Consider the following 20,189-nt stretch of genomic DNA (forward strand, 5'->3'; position numbering starts at 1 on the left):
ACAACAACAACAAAAAACACAGTTCTCCAGCTACCCCCTGGACAGCTGGAAATGAAACCTAGAAAGACCGCAGGGATCTCCTCAGCACCTAGAATGCAGCGCGCACAGGAGCCTATGGAAGGGACAGAGGGACCAGTGAGCCCCAACTACCCAGCCCTGCAACCCCCTTTTATTTCCGTCTGTGTACATCAGTGCTCCCCAGCCGGGGTGATTTGGCGATCTCTGGGCACAGTCTTTGGTTATCCCAGATGGCGTCGGGTAGGTGGAGGCCAAGGATGCTGTTCAACACTGTGTAGTGCACAGGATGCCCCCATCACCCAGGGTGGTTCACCCCCCAAAAGTCCCATAGGCTCCCAGGAAAGCCAACTTCACCAGCAGAGCCCCTGGTGGCTCCCGCCCACCGACAAGCCCCCCGGGTTTCATTAGACCCTCCAGAGACTGTTTCAAAGTTCAGCAGGTCAGACCGGACCCAGTGGCTCACACCTGTAATCCCAGCACTTTGGGAGGCCAAGATGGAAGGATCACTTGAGTCCAAGAGCCCCAGACAAACCAGGGTAACATAGTGAGATTCGTGTTGACAAAAATCATTTTTAAAATTAGGCTGGGGGCAGTGACTCACGCCTGTAATCCCAGCACTTTGGGAGGCCGAGGAGGGTGGATCACCTGAGGTCGGAAGTTCAAAACCAGCCTGACCAACGTGGAGAAACCCCATCTCTACTAAAAATACAAAATTAGCTGGATGTGGTGGCGCATGCCTATAATCCCAGCTACTCGGGAGGCTGAAGCAGGAGAATCGCTTGAACCCAGGAGGCAGAGGTTGCAGTGAGCCAAGATTGCACCATTGCACTCCAGCCTGGGCAACAAGAGCGAACTCTGTCTCAAAAAAAAAAAAAAAAAAAAACAAATTAGCCAGGCACGGTGATGCATACCTGTGGTCTCAGCTCATTAGGAGGCGGAAATGGGAGGCTCGCCTGAGCCTAGGGGTCGAGGTTGAGGCTGCAGTGCGCTATGGTCGCACCACTTAAACTCTAACCTAGGCGACAGACTGAGACCCTGTCTCCCTGCCTAAAAAAAAAAAAAATCAACAGGTGAGCAAGGTTCATGTGGTGACCCAGTCCCCCCCACCAAAAGCACCCGGCTACTGCCCAGACCCCCTTCTCTGTAGAGGGCCAGGTCATCTCTCTCTCTGGGGCCCCCTCCTTCTCACCTTCCTGCTTGGCTCCGTGCCCCCATGATCTCGAGCTCCTCCCTGTTTCCTTGTCCCATGACCCAAACAGCCAGCTCCTTGAGGAGCGTGACCCGCACACGGGTCCAGCCACTGCTACTATCCGGGCTTCAAGCTCTGCCCGAGGCTTTGCAGCTGAATGGAGCCTTCTCCAAGGGAGTATCTGGGCCTTGCATGGTCAGATCCTTTTTTTTTTTTTTTTTTTTGGAAACAGAGTCTCACTCTGTCGCCCAGGCTGGAGTGCAGGGGTGCAAATGTAGCTGCAGCCTCAACCTTCTGGGCTGAAGCAATCCTCCCACCTCAGCCTCCAAAGTAACTGGAACTACAGGCACCCACTACCATACCTGGCTCTTTTTTTCTTTTTCTTTTTCTTTTTTAATACTTCAAGTTCTGGGATACATGTGTAGAACGTGCAGTTTTGTTACATGGATGCACACATGCCATGGTGGTTTGCTTGCACCCATCAACCCATCACCTACATTAGGTATTTCTTCTAATGCTATCCCTCCCCTAGCCCCCCACCCCCTACAGGCCCCGGTGTGTGGTGTTCCCCTCCCTGTGTCCGTGTGTTCTCATTGTTCAACTCCCACTTATGAGTGAGAACATGCAGTGTTTGGTTTTCTGTTCCTGTGTTTGTTTGCTGAGAATGACGGTTTCTAGCCTCATCCATGTCACTGCAAAGGACATGAACTCATCCTTTTTTATAGCTGCATAGTATTCCGTGGCATATATGTGCAACATTCTCTTAATCCAGTCTATCATTGATGGGCATTTGGGTTGGTTCCAAGTCTTTGCTATTGTGAATAGTGCTGCGATAAACGTACATGTGCATGTGTCTTTATAGCAGCGTGATTTATAATCGTTTGGGTATATGCCCAGTAATGAGATTGCTGCATACCTGGCTAATTTTTTTTTTTTTTTCCTAGATTTGGGGTTTTGTCGTGTTGCCCATGCTGGTTTTGAACTCCTGGCCTCAAGCCATCCTCCTGCCTCGGCCTCCCAAAGTGCTGGATTACAGGCATGACCACTGTGCCCAGCCAGTCAGTTGCATTTTTAATGGGACTTCCCCCTTCAGGCTGCCCCACAAAAGCCTCCACTCAGTGGTCAGCCAGTGTCTTAATCTGTTTGGGCTACTGTCACAGAATATGGTTACGCATAGCTTAACTATGGGAGAAATGCATCATTGGGTGATTTTGTGGTCATGCAAACATCCTAGAGTGAACTTACACAAACCTAGATGATATAACCTACTACACACTTAGGCTGTAGGTGTTTGGTTTTTTTTGGTTTTTTTTTTTGAGACGGAGTCTCGCTCTGTCCCCCAGGCTGGAGTGCAGTGGCCGGATCTCAGCTCACTGCAAGCTCCGCCTCCCGGGTTTACGCCATTCTCCTGCCTCAGCCTCCCGAGTAGCTGAGACTACAGGCGCCCACCATCTCGCCCGGCTAGTATTTTGTATTTTTTAGTAGAGACGGGGTTTCACTGTGTTAGCTAGGATGGTCTCGATCTCCTGACCTGGTGATCCGCCCGTCTTGGCCTCCCAAAGTGCTGGGATTACAGGTTTGAGCCACCGCACCCAGCACTGTAGATGTTTAGTAGGTTATATACTAATAGGTGTGTTAGTATATAACCACTACTATACAAATAGATGTAGCTGGCTGGGTGCAGTGGCTCACGCCTGTAATCCCAACACTTTGGAAGGCCAAGGTAGGTGGATCGCCTGAGGTCAGGAGTTCAAGACCAGCCTGGCCTCAAACTGTGGTGAAACTCTGTCTCTATTTTAAAATGCAAAAATTAGCTGGGCGTGGTAGCTCGTGCCTGTAGTCCTAGTTACTGTGGAGGCTGAGACAGGAGGATCACTTGAACCTGGGAGGCGGAGGTTGCAGTGAGCTGAGATTATGCCACTGTACTCCAGCCTGGGCAACAGAGTAAGACTCGATTTCAAAAAAAGCAAAAACAAATAGGTATAGCCCATTGCTTCTAGGCTGCAAACCTGTACAGCATGTTGCCTTACTGAATATTGTGGGCAGTTGTAACACAATGGTAAATATTTGTGTATCTAAACATAGGCCAGGCCTGGTGGCTCATTCCTGTAATCCTAGCACTTCGCAAGGCCTATGCAGGAGAATCACTTGAACCCAGGAGGTCGAGGCTGCAGTGAGCCAAGATCACACCACCGCACTCCAACCTGGGCGACAGACCAAGATTCTGTCTCTAAATAGATAGACTGGTTACTTTGGCTCACACCTGTAATCCCAACACTTGGAGAGGCCAAAGTGAGCAGATTGCTTGAGCCCAGGAGTTTGAGACTGGCCTGGGCAACACAGTGAAACCTCTTCTCTATAAGAAAATAAGCCAGGTGTGCTGCCATGTGCCCGTAGTCTCAGCTACCTGGGAGCTTGAGGCAGGAGGATCACCTTGAGCTCCGGAGGTTGAGGCTGCAGTGAGCCATGATCATGCCACCGCACTCTAGCCTGGGCAACAGAGTGAGACCCTGTCTCAAAACAAAGATTGGGTGGATGGATGGATGGATGGAAACATAGAAACAGTACAGTAAGAATACAGTATTATAATCTTATGGGACCACCGTCGTATATGCAGTCCATCGTTCGATCGTCATTGCTGTGTAGTGCATGACTGTATCACGTAGACCAGGTGGTTCAAACAACAGAAATATATTCTCACAGTTCTGGAAGTGAGAAGTCCAAGGTCAAGGCTCTGGCAGATTTGCTGTCAGGTGAAAGCCCACTTCTTGGTTCATCGATGGCGTTTTTTCCATGCCCTCACATGGTGGAAGGAGTGAGGGAGCTCTCTGGGGGCCTCTTCTATAAAGGCACTAATCCCATTCATGAGGGCCCCATGTAAGTGACCTTATCACCTTCCGAAGACCTTACCTCCTGAACGTATCACCTTAGGCTTAGAGTTCAACATATAAAGTTTGTCAGGGGCGAGGCATGGTGACTCGAGCCAGTAATCCCAGCACTTTGGGAGGCCGAGGCGAGGAGATCACTTGGGGTCGGGAGTTCGAGACCAGCCTGGCCAGCATGGTAAAACCCCGTCTCTACTAAAAATACAAAAATTAGCCGAGTGCAGTAGCATGTGCCTGTAATCCCAGCTACTCAGGAGGCTGAAGCACAAGAATCACTTGAACCCAGGAGGCGGAGATTGCAGTGAGCCGAGATCGCACCATTGCGCTCCAGCCTGGGCAACAAGAGTAAAACCCTGTCTCAAAAAAAAAAAATTGGTGAGGGACACAGACATGAAGTCCATAACAACCAATATCCATCCCCCTGTGGAATGAGGCCTTCAGGAAGATCCTGTCTCTCTGTGTCATTGTGTCTCCGGTTTCTGCCTCCCCGGCGTGCTTGGCCACCACCTTCACCACCCCCTACAATGGGACCTTGGCAATGGCCTTGCCACTTCCTTCACACTGTGGCCTTGCGCTCTCCTATCCTCCCTAGGCTCCCCCGCCTCTCAAACGGGAACATCACTGCTGCCAGACTTTCCACGTGTGGCGTGCCCAGGGTGTGCCCCCTGTCCCTGTGCCCTCCCCTTGCCATGTCACCTCTTCCCCAAACCTAGTGGTCACAAGGACTGGGATAGTGGAACACCAGGCCCCAGGACCAGCTCTGCCGCCTCTCTCTCATCTGCCAGGCCTCACAGCCCGCATCCTGCTGGCTTCACCCCATCTTCTTTCTCCCTAAACGAAAGAGGCCCCCATCTTCCCCCAGCCACCACCTCTTCCCAGCTTCTCTGTCCTGTGCCAGGCACCTTCCCTGCCTCGAGTTCCCCCAGGGCTCCATCTTAAACACTCTGGAGCAGTAAGTCCCTCATGGGAAGGGGGCACCCCAGGAATCTGGACAGAGAGTAGGTGTCCCCCATCTTCATTCAGGTGATGGTTACATGGAAGGCCCCAGAGGGGACCCCTACACACTCCCTGCACTGCACACACTTCCCTGTATGTGTGGACTCGTCAGTACAGAGCAAAAAGATTGTCCTGTGAAAAAGGAATGAAACATTGAGCCACCGTGCCTGTCATCACAGCCCTTTGGGAGGCCGAGGCGGGAGGATTGTTTGAGGCCGGAAGTTCACCACCAGCCTGGGCAACATAGAGAGACGTGGTCTCTACAAAAAATTTTTAAAATTGGCCGGGCGCGGTGGCTCAAGCCTGTAATCCCAGCACTTTGGGAGGCCGAGATGGGCGGATCACGAGGTCAGGAGATCGAGACCATCCTGGCTAACACGGTGAAACCCCGTCTCTACTAAGAAATACAAAAAATAGCCGGGCGAGGTGGCAGCGCCTGTAGTCCCAGCTACTCGGGAGGCTGAGGTCGGAGAATGGCGTGAACCCGGGAGGCGGAGCTTGCAGTGAGCTGAGATCCGGCCACTGCACTCCAGTCTGGGCTACAGAGCGAGACTCCGTCTCAAAAAAAAAAAAAAAATTTTTAAATTAGCCAAGCATGGTGGCCTGCACCTATGGTCCCAGCTACTTGGGAGGCTGAGGCAGGAGGATTGCTTGAGCCCAGGAGGTTGAGGCTTGTAGTGAGCTATGATTACACCACTGCACTCCAGCCTGGGCGACAGAGCAAGACCCTGCCTCTTAAATTAAAAAAAAAAAAAGAAAAAAGAAGGCCGGGCGCGGTGGCTCAAGCCTGTAATCCCAGCACTTTGGGAGGCCGAGACAGGCGGATCACGAGGTCAGGAGTTCGAGACCATCCTGGCTAACACGGTGAAACCCCGTCTCTATTAAGAAATACAAAAAACTAGCCAGGCGAGGTGGCGGGCGCCTGTAGTCCCGGCTACTCGGGAGGCTGAGGCAGGAGAATGGCGTAAAAACCCGGGAGGCAGAGCTTGCAGTGAGCTGAGATCCGGCCACTGCACTCCAGCCTGGGCGACACAGCGAGACTCCGTCTCAAAAAAAAAAAAAAAAAAAAGAAAAGAAAAAAGCAGCAGCAACCATACACAAAAGGCCGTACAGTGTATGACCTCATTGACCTGAAATACCCACAACAGGCGAATCCATAGAGACAGGAAGCAGATTGGTGGTTGTCAGGGACTAGGGGAGGGAAATGGGGAGGGACTGCTGATGGGGACAGTCTCCTTTTAGGGGGATCAGAATGTTCTGGAACCAGATAAAGGCGATGGCTGCACAACATTGTGAATGTACTAAATGCCACTGAATTGTACACTTTAAAATGGTTAATTGTATGTTATGTTAGTTTTACCCCAATTTTTTTTTTTTTTTTTTTTTGAGACGGAGTCTCGCTCTGCTGCCCAGGCTGGAGTACAGTGGCCGGATCTCAGCTCACTGCAAGCTCCGCCTCCCGGGTTCACACCATTCTCCTGCCTCAGCCTCCCGAGTAGCTGGGACTACAGGCGCCTGCCACCTCACCCGGCTAGTTTTTTTGTATTTTTTAGTAGAGACGGGTTTCACCGTGTTAGCCAGGATGGTCTCGATCTCCTGACCTCATGATCCGCCCGTCTCGGCCTCCCAAAGTGCTGAGATTACAGGCTTGAGCCACCACGCCTGGCCCCCAATTTTTTTTTAAATTGCTCTTTGAACCCACTTATCTTCCCACCAAACTGTAGGGCTCCTCGAAGGAGCTTCCACATACCCTGCCTTGTGTCCAGCAGTGAACCCAGAGTCCAGATCAGCCCAAAATTCCTGCTGCAAAGAGCCCAATAGGCAATATTTTTGCCTTTGCAGACTAGATGGTAGTGTCTGTTGCAACACAATTGAATGAGCCTGGCGTACACCAGTAAAACTTTATTGATGGACGCTGAAATATGAAGAGGTTTTTCACACCAGGAAATATTCTTCTTTGGGTTTTTGTTTGTTTCTTGTTTTGCCATTTACAAATGTGAAAATCATTCTTGGCTCACAGGCAATTAAAAAAACAAGCATCAGACCAGATTTGACCCACAGGGTGTGGTTTACCCTATCAGATGAATGATTATAACTGAAAAGAATTCAGGCAATTGCCATTTTTAATGTCAGAGACTTAAACCTTGAACACCAGCCAGGCACGATGGCTCATGCCTGTAATCCCAGTACTTTGGGAGGCCAAGGCGGGCAGATCACCTGAGGTCAGGAGTTTGAGACCAGCCTGGACAACATGGGAAAACCTCATCTCTACTAAAAATGCAAAAGTTAGCCAGGCATGGTGGCGCACACCTGTAATCCCAGCTACCCAGGGGGGTGAGCCACGAGAATCGCTTGAACCCAGGAGGCAGAGGTTGCAGTGAGCTAAGATCATGCCATTGCACTCCAGCCCGGCAACAGAGTAAGGACTCTGTTTCAAAAAAAAAAAAAAACAAAACAAAAAAAAAAACTTGAGCACCTTACACAACCTCAGACACAAAGATAAAGAGAGAAATGTTGGAATGGGCCTTGACTATAGACCTCTGTATTTTCCAGGTCTTATCTGGGCTTCTAAGTGACTTTAAGCCTACTGTCTCAGGAATAAGTGAGTATCCTCAAAGCCCAGAAGGAGGAAGGCCCAGGGCTCCAGGCTGAGGCCTATAGCAGCTCCATCCTCGCTGGAGCCTGTTATCCTTAGCAAACCAACACAGGAACAGAACACCTAATATTGCATGTTCTCACTTATAAGTGGGAGCTAAATAGGGAGAACTCATGTTCACACAGAGGGGAACAGCAGACAGTGGGGCCTCCTGGAGGATGGGAAAAGGGAGAAGAGAAGAAAAAAATAACTATGGGGCCGGGCGCAGTGGCTCACGCCTGTAATCCAAGCACTTTGAGAGGCCGGGCCAGGCGGATCACGAGGTCAAGAGATCGAGACCATCCTGGCCAACGTGGTGAAACCCCATCTCTACTAAAAATACAAAAATTAGCTGGGCGTGGTGGCACATACCTGTATTCCTAGCTACTTGGGAGGCTGAGGCAGGAGAATTGCTTGAACCTGGGAGGCGGAGGTTTCAGTGAGCCGAGATCGTGCCACTACACCCCAGCCTGGGCAACAGAGCAAGAGTCTGTCTCCAAAAAAAAAAAAGAAAGAAAGAAAAAGAAAAAATAACTATTGGATACTAGGCTTAGTATCTGGGTGACAAAATAATCTGTACAGCAAACCCCTGTGATACGAATTTACCTACTTAACAAACCTGTGTGTGTACCCCAAAACCTTAAAAGTTAAGGCGGGGCATGGTGGTACATGCCTGTGGTCGCAGCTACTTGGGAGGCTGAGGTGGGAGGATCCCTTGAGCCTGGGAGACAGAGGTTGCAGTGAGCCGAGATCGTGCCACTACACTCCAGCCTGGGTAACAGAGCGAGACCCCGTCTCAAAAATAATATTAAAAGGTTGAAAAATAAAGTTTATTTAGACAACAAATAAATAAAATGATGTTTTTGCAAATTATGTCACAATCTGAAAAATATTAACTAAATAAACCAAGGCCGGATACGATGGCTCATGCCTGTAATTTCAGCACTTTGGGAGACCGAGGTGGGTGGATCACTTAAGCTCAGGAGTTCCAAACCAGCCTGGGCAACATGGCAAAACCCCCTCTCTGCAAAACCTTAGCCAGACGTGGTGGCGCATGCCTGTGGTCCCAGCTGCTCGGGAGGCTGAGGCAGGGGGATCGCTTCAGCCCAGGAGGCAGAGGTTACAGTAAGCCAAGATCGCAACACTGCACTCCAGCGTGGGTGACGTTGTGTGACCCTGTCTCAAACAAAAAAAAGAAAGAAAGAAAATGGGCTACTCTCTGCTTACTGGGTAGCCCTGCTTTGCAGGAACAGTTAAAGAAAAAATAAGAGGCCGGGGGTGGTGGCTCATGCCTGTAATCCCAGCATTTTGGGAGGCCGAGGCGGGCAGATTGCCTGAGCTCAGGAGTTCAAGACCAGCCTGGGCAACATGGTGAAACCCAATCTCTACTAAAAATACAAAAAATTGGCCAGGCGTGGCAGTGTGCGCCTGTAATCCCAGCTACTCGGGAGGCTGAGCCAGGAGAATTGCTTGAACCCGGGAGACGGTGGTTGCAAAGAGCCGAGATCATACCCTTGCATTCCAGCCTAGGCGACACAGCAAGACTCCATCTCAAAAAAAAAAAAAAAAGAAAGAAAAAGAAAAAATAGAGACCGGGCACAGTGACTCATGCACTTTGGGAGGCTGAGGCGGGCAAACTGCCTGAGCTCAGGAGTTCGAGATCAGCCTGGACGACATGGTGAAACCCCATCTCTACTAAAATACAAAAAATTAGCTGGCATGGTAGCGCGCGTCTGTAGTCCCAGCTACTCAGGAGGTTGAGGCATGAGAATTGCTTAAACCCAGGAGGCAGAGGTTGCAGTGAGCTAAGATTGTGTCACTCCAGCCCACGTGACAGAGCGAGACTGTCTCCAAGAGAAAAAATAGATACATTGAACAATACAAAATAAAAATAAAGGCACAGTGTAAAATGAAAGGAAAAAAAAGAAAAATTCCATCCTCCTGATCTGAAAACCTGCTTTTGATTTCGTTGCAGGCTTTTGGAAACGCCAAGACAGCCCACAACAACAACTCCAGCCGGTTTGGGAAGTTCATCCAAGTCAGCTACCTGGAGAGTGGCATTGTGAGAGGGTGAGTCAGTGTCCCGGGGTCCCTACTGGTGGGAGCCAGCCCCACGCGCTGTTGCTTCCCGACACATATGGGAGTGAGATGTGGAGATCATGGCTGTGCGAATGTTTATGCTTTGTACAGGAGAGCGAGTGTGATTTAAAGTCTTTGACGTGAAGGTCTGGAGCAGTAGGTTGAGGTAGGAAATGTGGGCAGGGGCTGGGGGACATGGCTAGAGGTAATGGGCTTTACCGAAAACAGGCAAAGACAACAGCGCAGCCCATTTCTTGTCTTGATAAAGTTTCAAATTTAGTAGGTCTTAGGGGTGTCACAGGCAATAGGGATATAGACTCTGGCCTTTGCCAAACATGTGTCCCTTCAGCCAGAAAATGACAAGCATGGCCGGGCGCGGTGGCTCAAGCCTGTAATCCCAGCACTTTGGGAGACCGAGACGGGTGGATCACGAGGTCAGGAGATCGAGACCATCCTGGCTAACACGGTGAAACCCCGTCTCTATTAAGAAATACAAAAAACTAGCCGGGCGAGGTGGCGGGCGCCTGTAGTCCCAGCTACTCGGGAGGCTGAGGCCGGAGAATGGCGTGAACCCGGGAGGCGGAGCTTGCAGTGAGCTGAGATCTGGCCACTGCACTCCAGCCTGGGGGACAGAGCGAGACTCCGTCTCAAAAAAAAAAAAAAGAAAGAAAGAAAATGACAAGCACAGAGCAGCAAAGTGAGGTGGTTGTGCATTGGGAATACTGAAGGGTGGGTGGGTGGATGGACTCATGAGGGGATGGATGGATGGAGGATGGATGGATGGATGGATGGATGGATGGCTGGGTTGGTTGGTTAGACAGACAGATGGATTCATGGGTGAATGGATTTTCAGGTAGATGGATGGACAGATATATGGATGGGTGGGTGGGTGGATGGGTGGATGGGTGGGTGGGTGGGTGGATGTATGGATGGATGGATGGATGGATGGATGGATGGATGGATGGATGGATTCATGCATGGATGGCTGAAGGGATGGATAGATTAATTCTTGGGTGAATGGATTCATGAGTGGATGGATGAATAGATTCATGAATGGGTGGGTGGGTGGGTGGATGGATGGATGGATGGATGGATAGATAGGTTAATGGGTGAGTGGATTTATGGGTGGATGGATGGATTCATGAATGGATCTACCTGTACACTCATGAATCCATCCATCACAGGTGGATGGGTAGATTCATGGTAGGTGGATGAGTAAATGGGTAGATTCATATAATGAATGGGTGGGTGAATGGGTGGATGGATGGATGGATGAATAGATGGATGGTTGGTTAGACAGACACATGGATTCATGGGTGAATGGATTTTCAGGTAGATGGGTGGACAGATTTATGGATGGGTGGGTGGATGGATGGATGGATGGATGGATGGATGGATGGATGGATGGATTCATGCATGGATGGCTGAATGGATGGATAGATTAATTCTTGGGTGAATGGATTCATGAGTGGATGGATGAATAGATTCATGAATGGGTGGGTGGGTGGATGGATGGATGGATAGATAGGTTAATGGATGAGTGGATTCAAGGGTGGATGGATGGGTTCATGGGTAGGTGGATGAGTAAATGGGTAGATTCATATAATGAATGGGTGGGTGGGTGGGTGGGTGGATGGATGGATGGATGGATGGATGGATGGATGGATGGATGGATGGATGAATAGATAGGTGGATTTATGCGTGAGTGGATTCATGGGTGGCTGGATAGATGGATTCATGGGTGGATGGATTTACAAGTAGATGGATAGATTCATAGGTAGGTGGTTGAATAAATGGGTAGAGTTGTGGGTGTGTGGATGAGTGGATGGATGGATAGATAGACGGATTCATGGGTGGACAGATTCGTGGATGGATAAGTACATGGATTATTCATAGATGGATGGGTAGATTCATGGGTAGGTAGATGAATAAATGGAGAGATTTGTGGATGTGTCATTTAGCAAATGGATAGATTCATGGGTAAATTGGATGGGCTTGATCAGTGGATGTATGGATCCATTGATGGATAGATGAGTACTTAGATGGCATCTGACAGGGTCCAAGGCCTGGATACTCACAAGGATCCCCCACCTAACTACAGATTCTCGTTTGAGGGGCTGCTGTGTCAGTGGGATTTGTAAAGGTCCCAAGATTTTTGTCTGTCTGAACCTGACTGATGATCATTTCAACTGATGGTCCATATTCAAGATACAAGCAGGCACATTGTTCTCCTGAACCCTTCCGCCTCTAGCTTCATTCCTTTTTCCCACTGCCCAGGCTCCAGTAGACAGTGGTGTAGGTGAGTGGCCCTTGACAAATGTCAGGGGCTGCTCTGGCCCCTCGGCCTCAGCCCTCACAAGGCAGTCAGTGGCCCCCCAACTCCTACCATCTGCCCACACAGATGTGCCCAGTTCATCAGAGACACCTGGAACAGCCACTTGTCCCACCTGTCTTCCAGGCCCTGACCTTCTCTCCATGAAGACCCCACCTTTTTCACTTCATATTTTGGGGGTTAAAATACACAACATAAGGCCGGGCATGGTGGCTCACACCTGTAATCCCAGCACTATAGGAGGCTGAGGCAGGTGGATCACCTGAGGTCAGGAGTTCAAGATCAGCCTGTCCAATGTGATGAAACCCCCGTCTCTACTAAATTAGCCAGGCATGATGGCAGGCAACTGTAATCCCAGCTACTCGGGAGGCTGAGGCAGGAGAATCGCTTGAACCCAAGAGGCGGAGTTTGCAGTGGGCCAAGATCATGCCACTGCACTCCAGCCTGAGCAACAAGAGCGAAAGTCCATCTTAAAAAAAAAAAATTAGCTGGGCGTGGTGGTGCATGCCTGTGATCCAGAAATTACAGGTGTGAGCCACTGCACCCAGACACTATGTTTAGTTTTTCTTTCTTTTTTTTTTTTTAAGACGGAGTTTTGCTCTTATTGCCCAGGCTGGAGTGCAGTGGCGCAATCTCGGCTCACCGCAACCTCCGCCTCCTGGGTTCAAGCGATTCTCCTGCCTCAGCTTCCTGAGTAGCTGGAATTATAGGCATGTACTACCACGCCCAGCTAATTGTATATTTTTGGTAGAGATGGAGTTTCTGCATGTTGGTCAGGCTGGTCTCAAACTCCCGACCTCAGGTGATCTGCCTACCTTGGCCTCCCAAAGTGCTGGGATTACAGGCGTGAGCCACCACGCCTGGCCGTTTAATTTTTTAAGAAGCCGCCATACTGTTTCCCACAGAAGCCACACCATTTTACCTTCCCATCAGCAATGCACAAAGGTCCCCACCTCTTATCTTTGATTTTATTTTTCTTCCCATGGGTCCGTCTTTTGTACGATCCTATCTGCCACATTGCAGAGATTTTTAGCCCACAGGAAGCGTTCAGGGTACCTTGTTGGGAAGATGACACAGATACTGTTGCTACAGTTCCAGGCCTCCCTTGGGGAGAAACTAAGCTGCCTCCTCGTCTTGTCTGGGTGTCCAGCTGGCTCTGGACAGACACTACAGGATTCACCTCCGTACGGGCACCGCCCCCTTTCCCACAGTATCTCTGTCTGCATTTCCTAGGAGGGACTGCCATAACAGTGTACGACAAACCATATGGCTGAAACAGCAGGAATTATTCTCGCAACATCCCGGAGGCCAGAAATCGGATATCAAGGTGTCCACAGCGCTGGTTCCTTCTGGAGGCTCTAGGGAAAGATCCTGGCTACCTCCTCCAGCTTCTGGTGGCTCCCTTGGCTTGTGGCCACATTACTCCAATCTCTGCCTCTGTCTTCAGGTGGCCTATGTCTCTCCTGTTTTATTTTTTTATTTTTATTGTTTTGGAGACGGAATCTCACCCTGTCGCCCAGGCTGGAGTGCAGTGATGCTCTCTCTGCTCACTGCAACCTCTGCCTCCCAGGCTCAAGCAATTCTTGTGCCTCAGTCTCCCGAGTAGCTGGGATTATAGGAATGTGCCACCACACCCAGCTAATTTTTGTTATTTTTAGTAAAGACAGGGCCTCACTGTGTTGGCCAGGTTAGTCTCAAACTCCTGGCCTCAAGTGATCCGTCTGCTTCGACCTCCCAAAGTGCCGGAATTACAGGCGTGAGCCACCACCCCCGACCCCCTCTTCTCTTATAAGAACATTTGACATTGGATTTAGGGCCTTCCTGGATTATTAAGGATGATCTTGAGGTCTTTAACTTAATGGCCTCTGCAAAGACCCTTTTTATTTTTTGAGATAGCATCTTACTTTGTTGCCCAGGCTGGAGTACAATGGCTTGATTATGGCTCACTGTAGCCTTGAACTCCTGGAGTCAAGTGATCCTCCTGCCTCAGCCTTCTGAGCAGCTGGGACTACAGGTGCACACCGCCACACCTGGCTAATTTTTTATTTTTATTCCGTAGAGACAGGGTCCCACTATGTTGTCCAGGCTGGTCTTGAATTCCTGGCCTCAAGAGATCCTTCCACCTTGGCCCCCCCAAAGCTCTGGGGATTACAGGCATGAGCCACTGCGCCCAGCTTCCTTTTTCCAGATAAAGTCACATCCCCAGGTTCCAGGAGGCATAACTTCCAGGGCCCGCCATTGGACCACACACCAGAAGGGCTGTCCTGGCCCAGCCCATAGCTAAACGGTTCAGCCTCCCTTGCCTTCCCCAGGGTGCTGTCATATTCAGGACCAGTGGCCCTCTGTGACCAGGTCTCCCAGACCAGCTTTGAAAAGTCATATCTGTGGCCTTGGATTCAGGAAAAGGAGTCCTGCCTCCACCCACAACCTCAGGACTGTGGCCATCCTCACCCCAGGGAGGGAGGCGCACTTCCCATCCCAAGAATGGCCGCAGCAATCACAAGGAGCCGGCTCGGACCGGTTCTGCTTTTGCCTACCTTCAGGCAGGTGACACTTCTCCATGCCATTCCCACGAAAGCCAAGGATCAGGCGTAGTCCAAGCCTCCCTGCCCAGTTCCCCAATTTATGAGGCTGCAGGTGCTGAAACTGGTTACTAGCCCGGCAAAGGAATAGAAGGAAACATTTTTTTCTCCTATTTGAAAGAAGAGAGGACCTAGGCCAGGCCCATCGAAAGTCACCTGTGCATCGTGTATGTCCCTGTGTGAGCCTGCAGACAAAAGACTGCTGTCCTGGGCTGGGCATTGTGGCTCATGCCTGTAATCCCAGCACTTTGTGGGACTGAAGCGGTTGGATCACGTAAGGCCAGGAGTTCAAGACCAGCCTGGCCAACATGGCAAAACCCCATCTCTACTAAAAATACAAAATTAGCTGGGTGTGGTGGCTCATGCCTGTAATCCCAGCTACTCGGGAAGCTGAGGCAGGAGAACTGCTTGAACATGGGAGGCAGAGGTTGCAGTGAGCCGAGATCATGCCACTGCACTGCAGCCTGGGTGACAGAGTGAGACTCTGTCTCAAAAAAAAAAAAAAAAAAAAAAAAAAAAGACTGCTGTCCTGGAGAGACAGGCAGGCGGCATTCAGCAGGCCCTGAATCAGGAACCTTGTGCTGTACCCTGGCCCTGCCACCCCTTGGGCACCAGCTGTGTCTCCTGCATAACAGGATAAGCTCAGATGAGGGTGATCTGGAGCCCCCAGTGAGCTCACATCTCTAGTGATGGCGGACCCCGTGATAGACCGGCCCCACCAGACTCAGCCAGCCCCAGCTGGTGCGAAGTGATCCCACCAGGCCACCCACCTCCCACAGGACCCTGGGCAGCACGTAGTCTCACCAAGCCTCGGCTCCTTGTCCACTCCTCAGGAGCCACCGTGCCTGCCCCAGCGTGTGAGAGGAGTCCCTGAGAAATATATCAAATGATGCCTAGAACGTATTTGTCCTCGAAAAAACATTCCCTGCCACTACTTTTAGCATCGAGAGATATTTGGGGCTGCAGAGACACCCTAGTCCCTGTGCTGGCACCCTCAGACTCAAGGTCCCACATGATGCCAGGTGCCTCCTGAAGGACCTCTGAGAATTTAATTTGGAGGAAACACCTTAACTGCTTGGCACAGAGAAAATGATTGGCAAGGCCAGGAGCAGTGGCTCACACCTGTAATCCCAGCACTTTGGGAGGCCGAGGCGGGTGGATCACCTGAGTTCAGGAGTTCGAGACCAGCCTGGCCAACATGGTGAAATCTGTCTCTACTAAAAATACAAAAATTAACTTGGCGTGGTGATGGGCACCTGTAATCCCAGCTACTGGAAAGCTGAGGCAGGAGAATTGCTTGAACCCCGGAGGCGGAGGTTGCAGTGAGCAGAGATCACACCACTGCACTCCAGCCTGGACAACAAGAGCAAAACTCCGTCTAAAAAAAAAGAAAAAGAAAATGATCGGCAAACGGCAGAACACCAGACCGTATGGATACAACCAAGTATTGATGGGTATCACAGACCCCTGGGCTTCCAAGGACACTGTGACAAAATTGGAGAGGAAGCCCCAGACCCAGAGAAGGTACCTGCAAATCAGAACCAAGAAAGGACTTGAATCTAGAATATAGAAAGAGCATTTATAGCTCAATAATAGGACCAACACCCCAATAAGAAAACCACAAAAGACATCAATGGATACTTTATCAGAGAAGACCTGTGAATGGCCAGGCAGCACGTGAGAAGATGTTCGGCATCATTGGTCATCACGGAAATGCAAATCCAAACCACAGTGACAGGCCAGATGCATGGCTCATGCCTGTAATCCCAACACTTCAGGAGGCTGAGACAGGTAGATCACTTGAGGCCAGGAGTTATAGACCAACCTGGACAACATGACGAAACCCCGTCTCTACCAAACTACAAAAATTAGCCTGTAGTCCCAGCTACTCGGGAGGCCGAGGTGGGAAGATCACTTGAGCCCAGGAGGACAAGGCTGCATTGAGCCATTATTGTGCTACTGCACTCCAGCCTGCACAACAGAGCAAGATCCTGCCTCAAAACAAATGCTGCAGTGGCTCATGCCCGTAATTCCAGCACTTTGGGAGGCTGAGGCAAGTGGATCACCTGAGGTCAGGAGTTCGAGACCAGCCTGACCAACATGGAGAAACCCCATCTCTTCTAAAAATACAAAATTAGCCAGGCATGGTGGCACATGCCTGTAATCCCAGCTACTCGGAAGGCTGAGGCAGGAGAATTGCTTGAACCCAGGAGGTGGAGGTTGCAGTGAGCCAAAATCGCGTCATTGCACTCCAGCCTGGGCAACAGAATGATACTCCATCTCAAAAAAAAAAAAAGCCCACAGCGACATACCACTACACCCCCACTAGGATGGCTAGAATAAAAAAGACAGTGAATAACAAATATTGGCCAGGCGTGGTGGCTCATGCCTGTAATCACAGCACTTTGGGAGGCCAAGGTGTGCAGACCACTTGACATAGGTCAAGAGTTCGAGATCAGCCTGGCCAACACGGCAAAACCCCACCTCTACTAAAAATACAAAAATTAGCTGGGTATGGTGGCACACGCCTGTAATTCCAACCACTCTGGGGGCTGAGGCAACATAATCGCTTGAACCCGGGAGGCAGAGGTTGCAATGAGCCAAGATTGTACCATTGCACTCCATCCTGAATGACAGAGCGAGACTCCATCTCAAAAAAAAAAAAAAAACACCTCAATATTAACACAATACTAAAATGTAACGTTTTATTCTTTCTCTTTTTCTCTTAATGACAGAGCTGTCGTCGAGAAATATCTGCTTGAAAAGTCTCGCCTGGTGTCTCAGGAGAAGGATGAGAGGTAGGAGAACGTTTTCCCGGGAATCTCTGAATGCCACGTCATGTCTGCGTTTCTTCCTACAGAGGAGAGAAGCAAAGCAAATGTCCTGAGGTCAGAAGAACTCGGGGAGGCCGTGGAGGCTCTCACAGGAGCAGGGCCTGCCCATCCATCTTCTCCCCAGACCTGCTCCTGTGGCCTCACACTTTGTTTTCATACCTCCCAAGCCACCTTTGTGTGCCTCCCTGGAGGTTTTATCCCCAGTACGTGCTCAGATGTCTGCACAAAATATAGAAAATTAGATTGGAAGCATTTCTTAGGCATGGTAGCATGTGCCTGTAGTCTTCTAACTATTCGGGAGGTCTAGGCGGGAGGATCACGTGAGTCCAGGAGGTTGAGGCTGCAGTGAGCTAGACACCACACTTCAGCCTGGGCAATAGAGCAAATCCTTGTCTCTTTGTTTTTGTTTGGTTAGTTGGGTTTTGTTTTTTTTGTTTTTTGTTTTTTGTTTTGGTTTGTTTGTTTGTTTGAGTCAGAGTCTTGCTCTGTCACCCAGTCTAGAGTGCAGTGGTGTCATCCCGGCTCATTGCAACCTCCACCTCCTGGATTCAAGCGATTCTCATGCCTCTGCCTCCCAAGTAGCTGGGATTACAGACGTGCACCACCACGCCCAGCTACAGTCCTTGTCTCTTTAAGAAAAAAAAAAAAAAACAGGCCTGTAGCAGTGGCTAACGCTTGTAATCCCAACACTTTGGGAGGCCTAAGCGGGAGGATCACATGAACCCAGGAGTTCCAGACCAGCTTGGTCAACATGGCGAAATCCCATCTCTGCAAAAAAAAAAAAAAAAAAAATTAGCTGGGCATGGTGACACACACCTGTAGTCCCAGCTACTCAGGAGGCTGACCTGGGAGGATCACTTGAACCCAGGCAGTCGAGGCTACAGTGAGCTGTGATCACACCATTGCACTTCAGTCCGAGCAACAGAGCAAGACCCTATCTCAAAAAAAAAAAAAAAGAAATATTTCCAGTTGACAAGTTAGTGAGATGTACACCCACCCACCTCCAGTCCTCCGGAAATCTATTTGCTCAAGATGCTCATTTGTTTCTTTTTGTTTTTTTAAGACATAAGAACTGACTTACTGTTTTAAATTTGTACATATTTGAGGTGTGCTCTCCAAAGCCATGTTAGTAGTGGTTTGCAGAGTAGCTATTGCTTGGCCTCCAAAAACAACTGTGTTCCTCCCAATTTTGACCTGTAGGAACTACCACGTGTTTTATTATTTGTTACTCGGGGTCAGCGAGGAAGAGCGCCGAGAATTTCAGCTCAAGCAGCCTGAAGATTATTTCTACCTCAACCAGGTAAACAGCCTCAAGCCCCAGTCACAAACGCCACCTCTGTTCCCGGCTTCAAGCTGTTTATGCACAGCCAGGAAGTCAGAGGCAGCCTGCCCTGGCCCCCAAACCCGCTCCCAGAAGGCAACATTAAAAGAACCCATTCATTCCCTTGGTCCTGGGGCCCTGCCCCGCTAGCTCCAGCCAAAATCACTCTGGCACGCCACCCTCGCCGGCCCAGGAATGCCCAAAGTACCGACGCCTTTGTTTTCCAGCATAACTTGAAGATTGAAGATGGGGAGGACCTGAAGCATGACTTTGAGAGGCTCAAGCAGGCCATGGAGATGGTGGGCTTCCTCCCCGCCACCAAGAAGCAGTAAGTGTGCGGGTCCCGGGGACCGTCCCTCAGAGCGTACAGGGGGCGCACATGTCCCTTACCAGTCACTCTGAGGTCTAACCTGCAACCCAGTGAAAACGGGCAGGCAGTGTCCTGAACAGAGCCGCCATAGGAAGTGTGGCCCAATAGCAGTGAGCACATGAGAAGGGGCTCAAGCCATTGGTCATCAGGCGATGCCAATTAAAGGTAATGTGAACATACTTAACGCTGCCGAGCTGTACCCTTAAAAATGGTTTGGCCAGGCGCCAGGTGGCTCACTCACGCCTGTAATCCCAGCACTTTGGGAGGCCAAGGTGGAGAATTACATGGGCCCAGGAGTTCAAGACCAGCCTGGGCAACATGGTGAAACCCCATCTCTACAAAAAATAAATAAAATTAGTCAGGCGTGGTAGTACACACGTGTGGTCCCAGCTACTTGTGGCGCTGAGGTGGGAGGATCACTTGGGCCAGGGAGGAAGAGGCTGCAGTGAGCCACGATCACGCCACTGAAGTAATCACTCCACTCTGGGTGACAAAGGGAGACCCAGTCTCAACAAAAAATAGTTTAAAGAATACTGGGTGCGGTTGTTCCCACATGTAATCACAGTGCTTTGGACGGCCAAGGCAATGGGATCACTTAAAGCCAGGAGTTCAAGACTGTGAGCTAGGATTGTGCCACTTCATTTCACCCAGGCAACAGAGCAAGATCCTGTCTCTAAAAATCAAAGAAGTTAAGGTAGTGAATTTCATATTATGCTTATGTTACTACAATTTAATTATTTTTTTTTTTAGGTGGGGTCTCACTCTTTCACCTAAGCTGGAGTGAAGTGGTGAGATCATGGCTCACTGCAGCCTTGACCTCCCCTGGTTCAGGTGATCCTCCCACCTCAGCCTCCCAAGTAGCTGGGACTACAGGCGCGTGCCACCACACCCAGACGATTTTTTTGTAGAGACAGCGTTTCCTTATGTTGCCCAGGCTAATTTTGAATT

At 50.1% G+C, this 20,189-nt stretch overlaps 1 protein-coding gene across 2 annotated transcripts in view; it reads left to right on the forward strand.

The window, feature by feature from the left end:
* LOC105491406 (myosin IXB) overlaps positions 1–20,189 on the forward strand; it is a 138,687-nt gene that overhangs the window by 58,770 nt on the left and 59,728 nt on the right. For both annotated transcript variants that reach the window (XM_071087774.1, XM_071087775.1), the window contains exons 3-6: positions 9,699–9,793; positions 17,452–17,514; positions 18,751–18,850; positions 19,099–19,199. In XM_071087774.1, coding sequence (XP_070943875.1) covers positions 9,699–9,793; positions 17,452–17,514; positions 18,751–18,850; positions 19,099–19,199 — 359 coding nt within the window. The remainder of the gene's footprint in view (positions 1–9,698; positions 9,794–17,451; positions 17,515–18,750; positions 18,851–19,098; positions 19,200–20,189) is intronic.

This window comes from Macaca nemestrina, chromosome 20 (assembly GCF_043159975.1).
Source record: "Macaca nemestrina isolate mMacNem1 chromosome 20, mMacNem.hap1, whole genome shotgun sequence".
Classification (NCBI taxonomy): domain Eukaryota; kingdom Metazoa; phylum Chordata; class Mammalia; order Primates; family Cercopithecidae; genus Macaca; species Macaca nemestrina.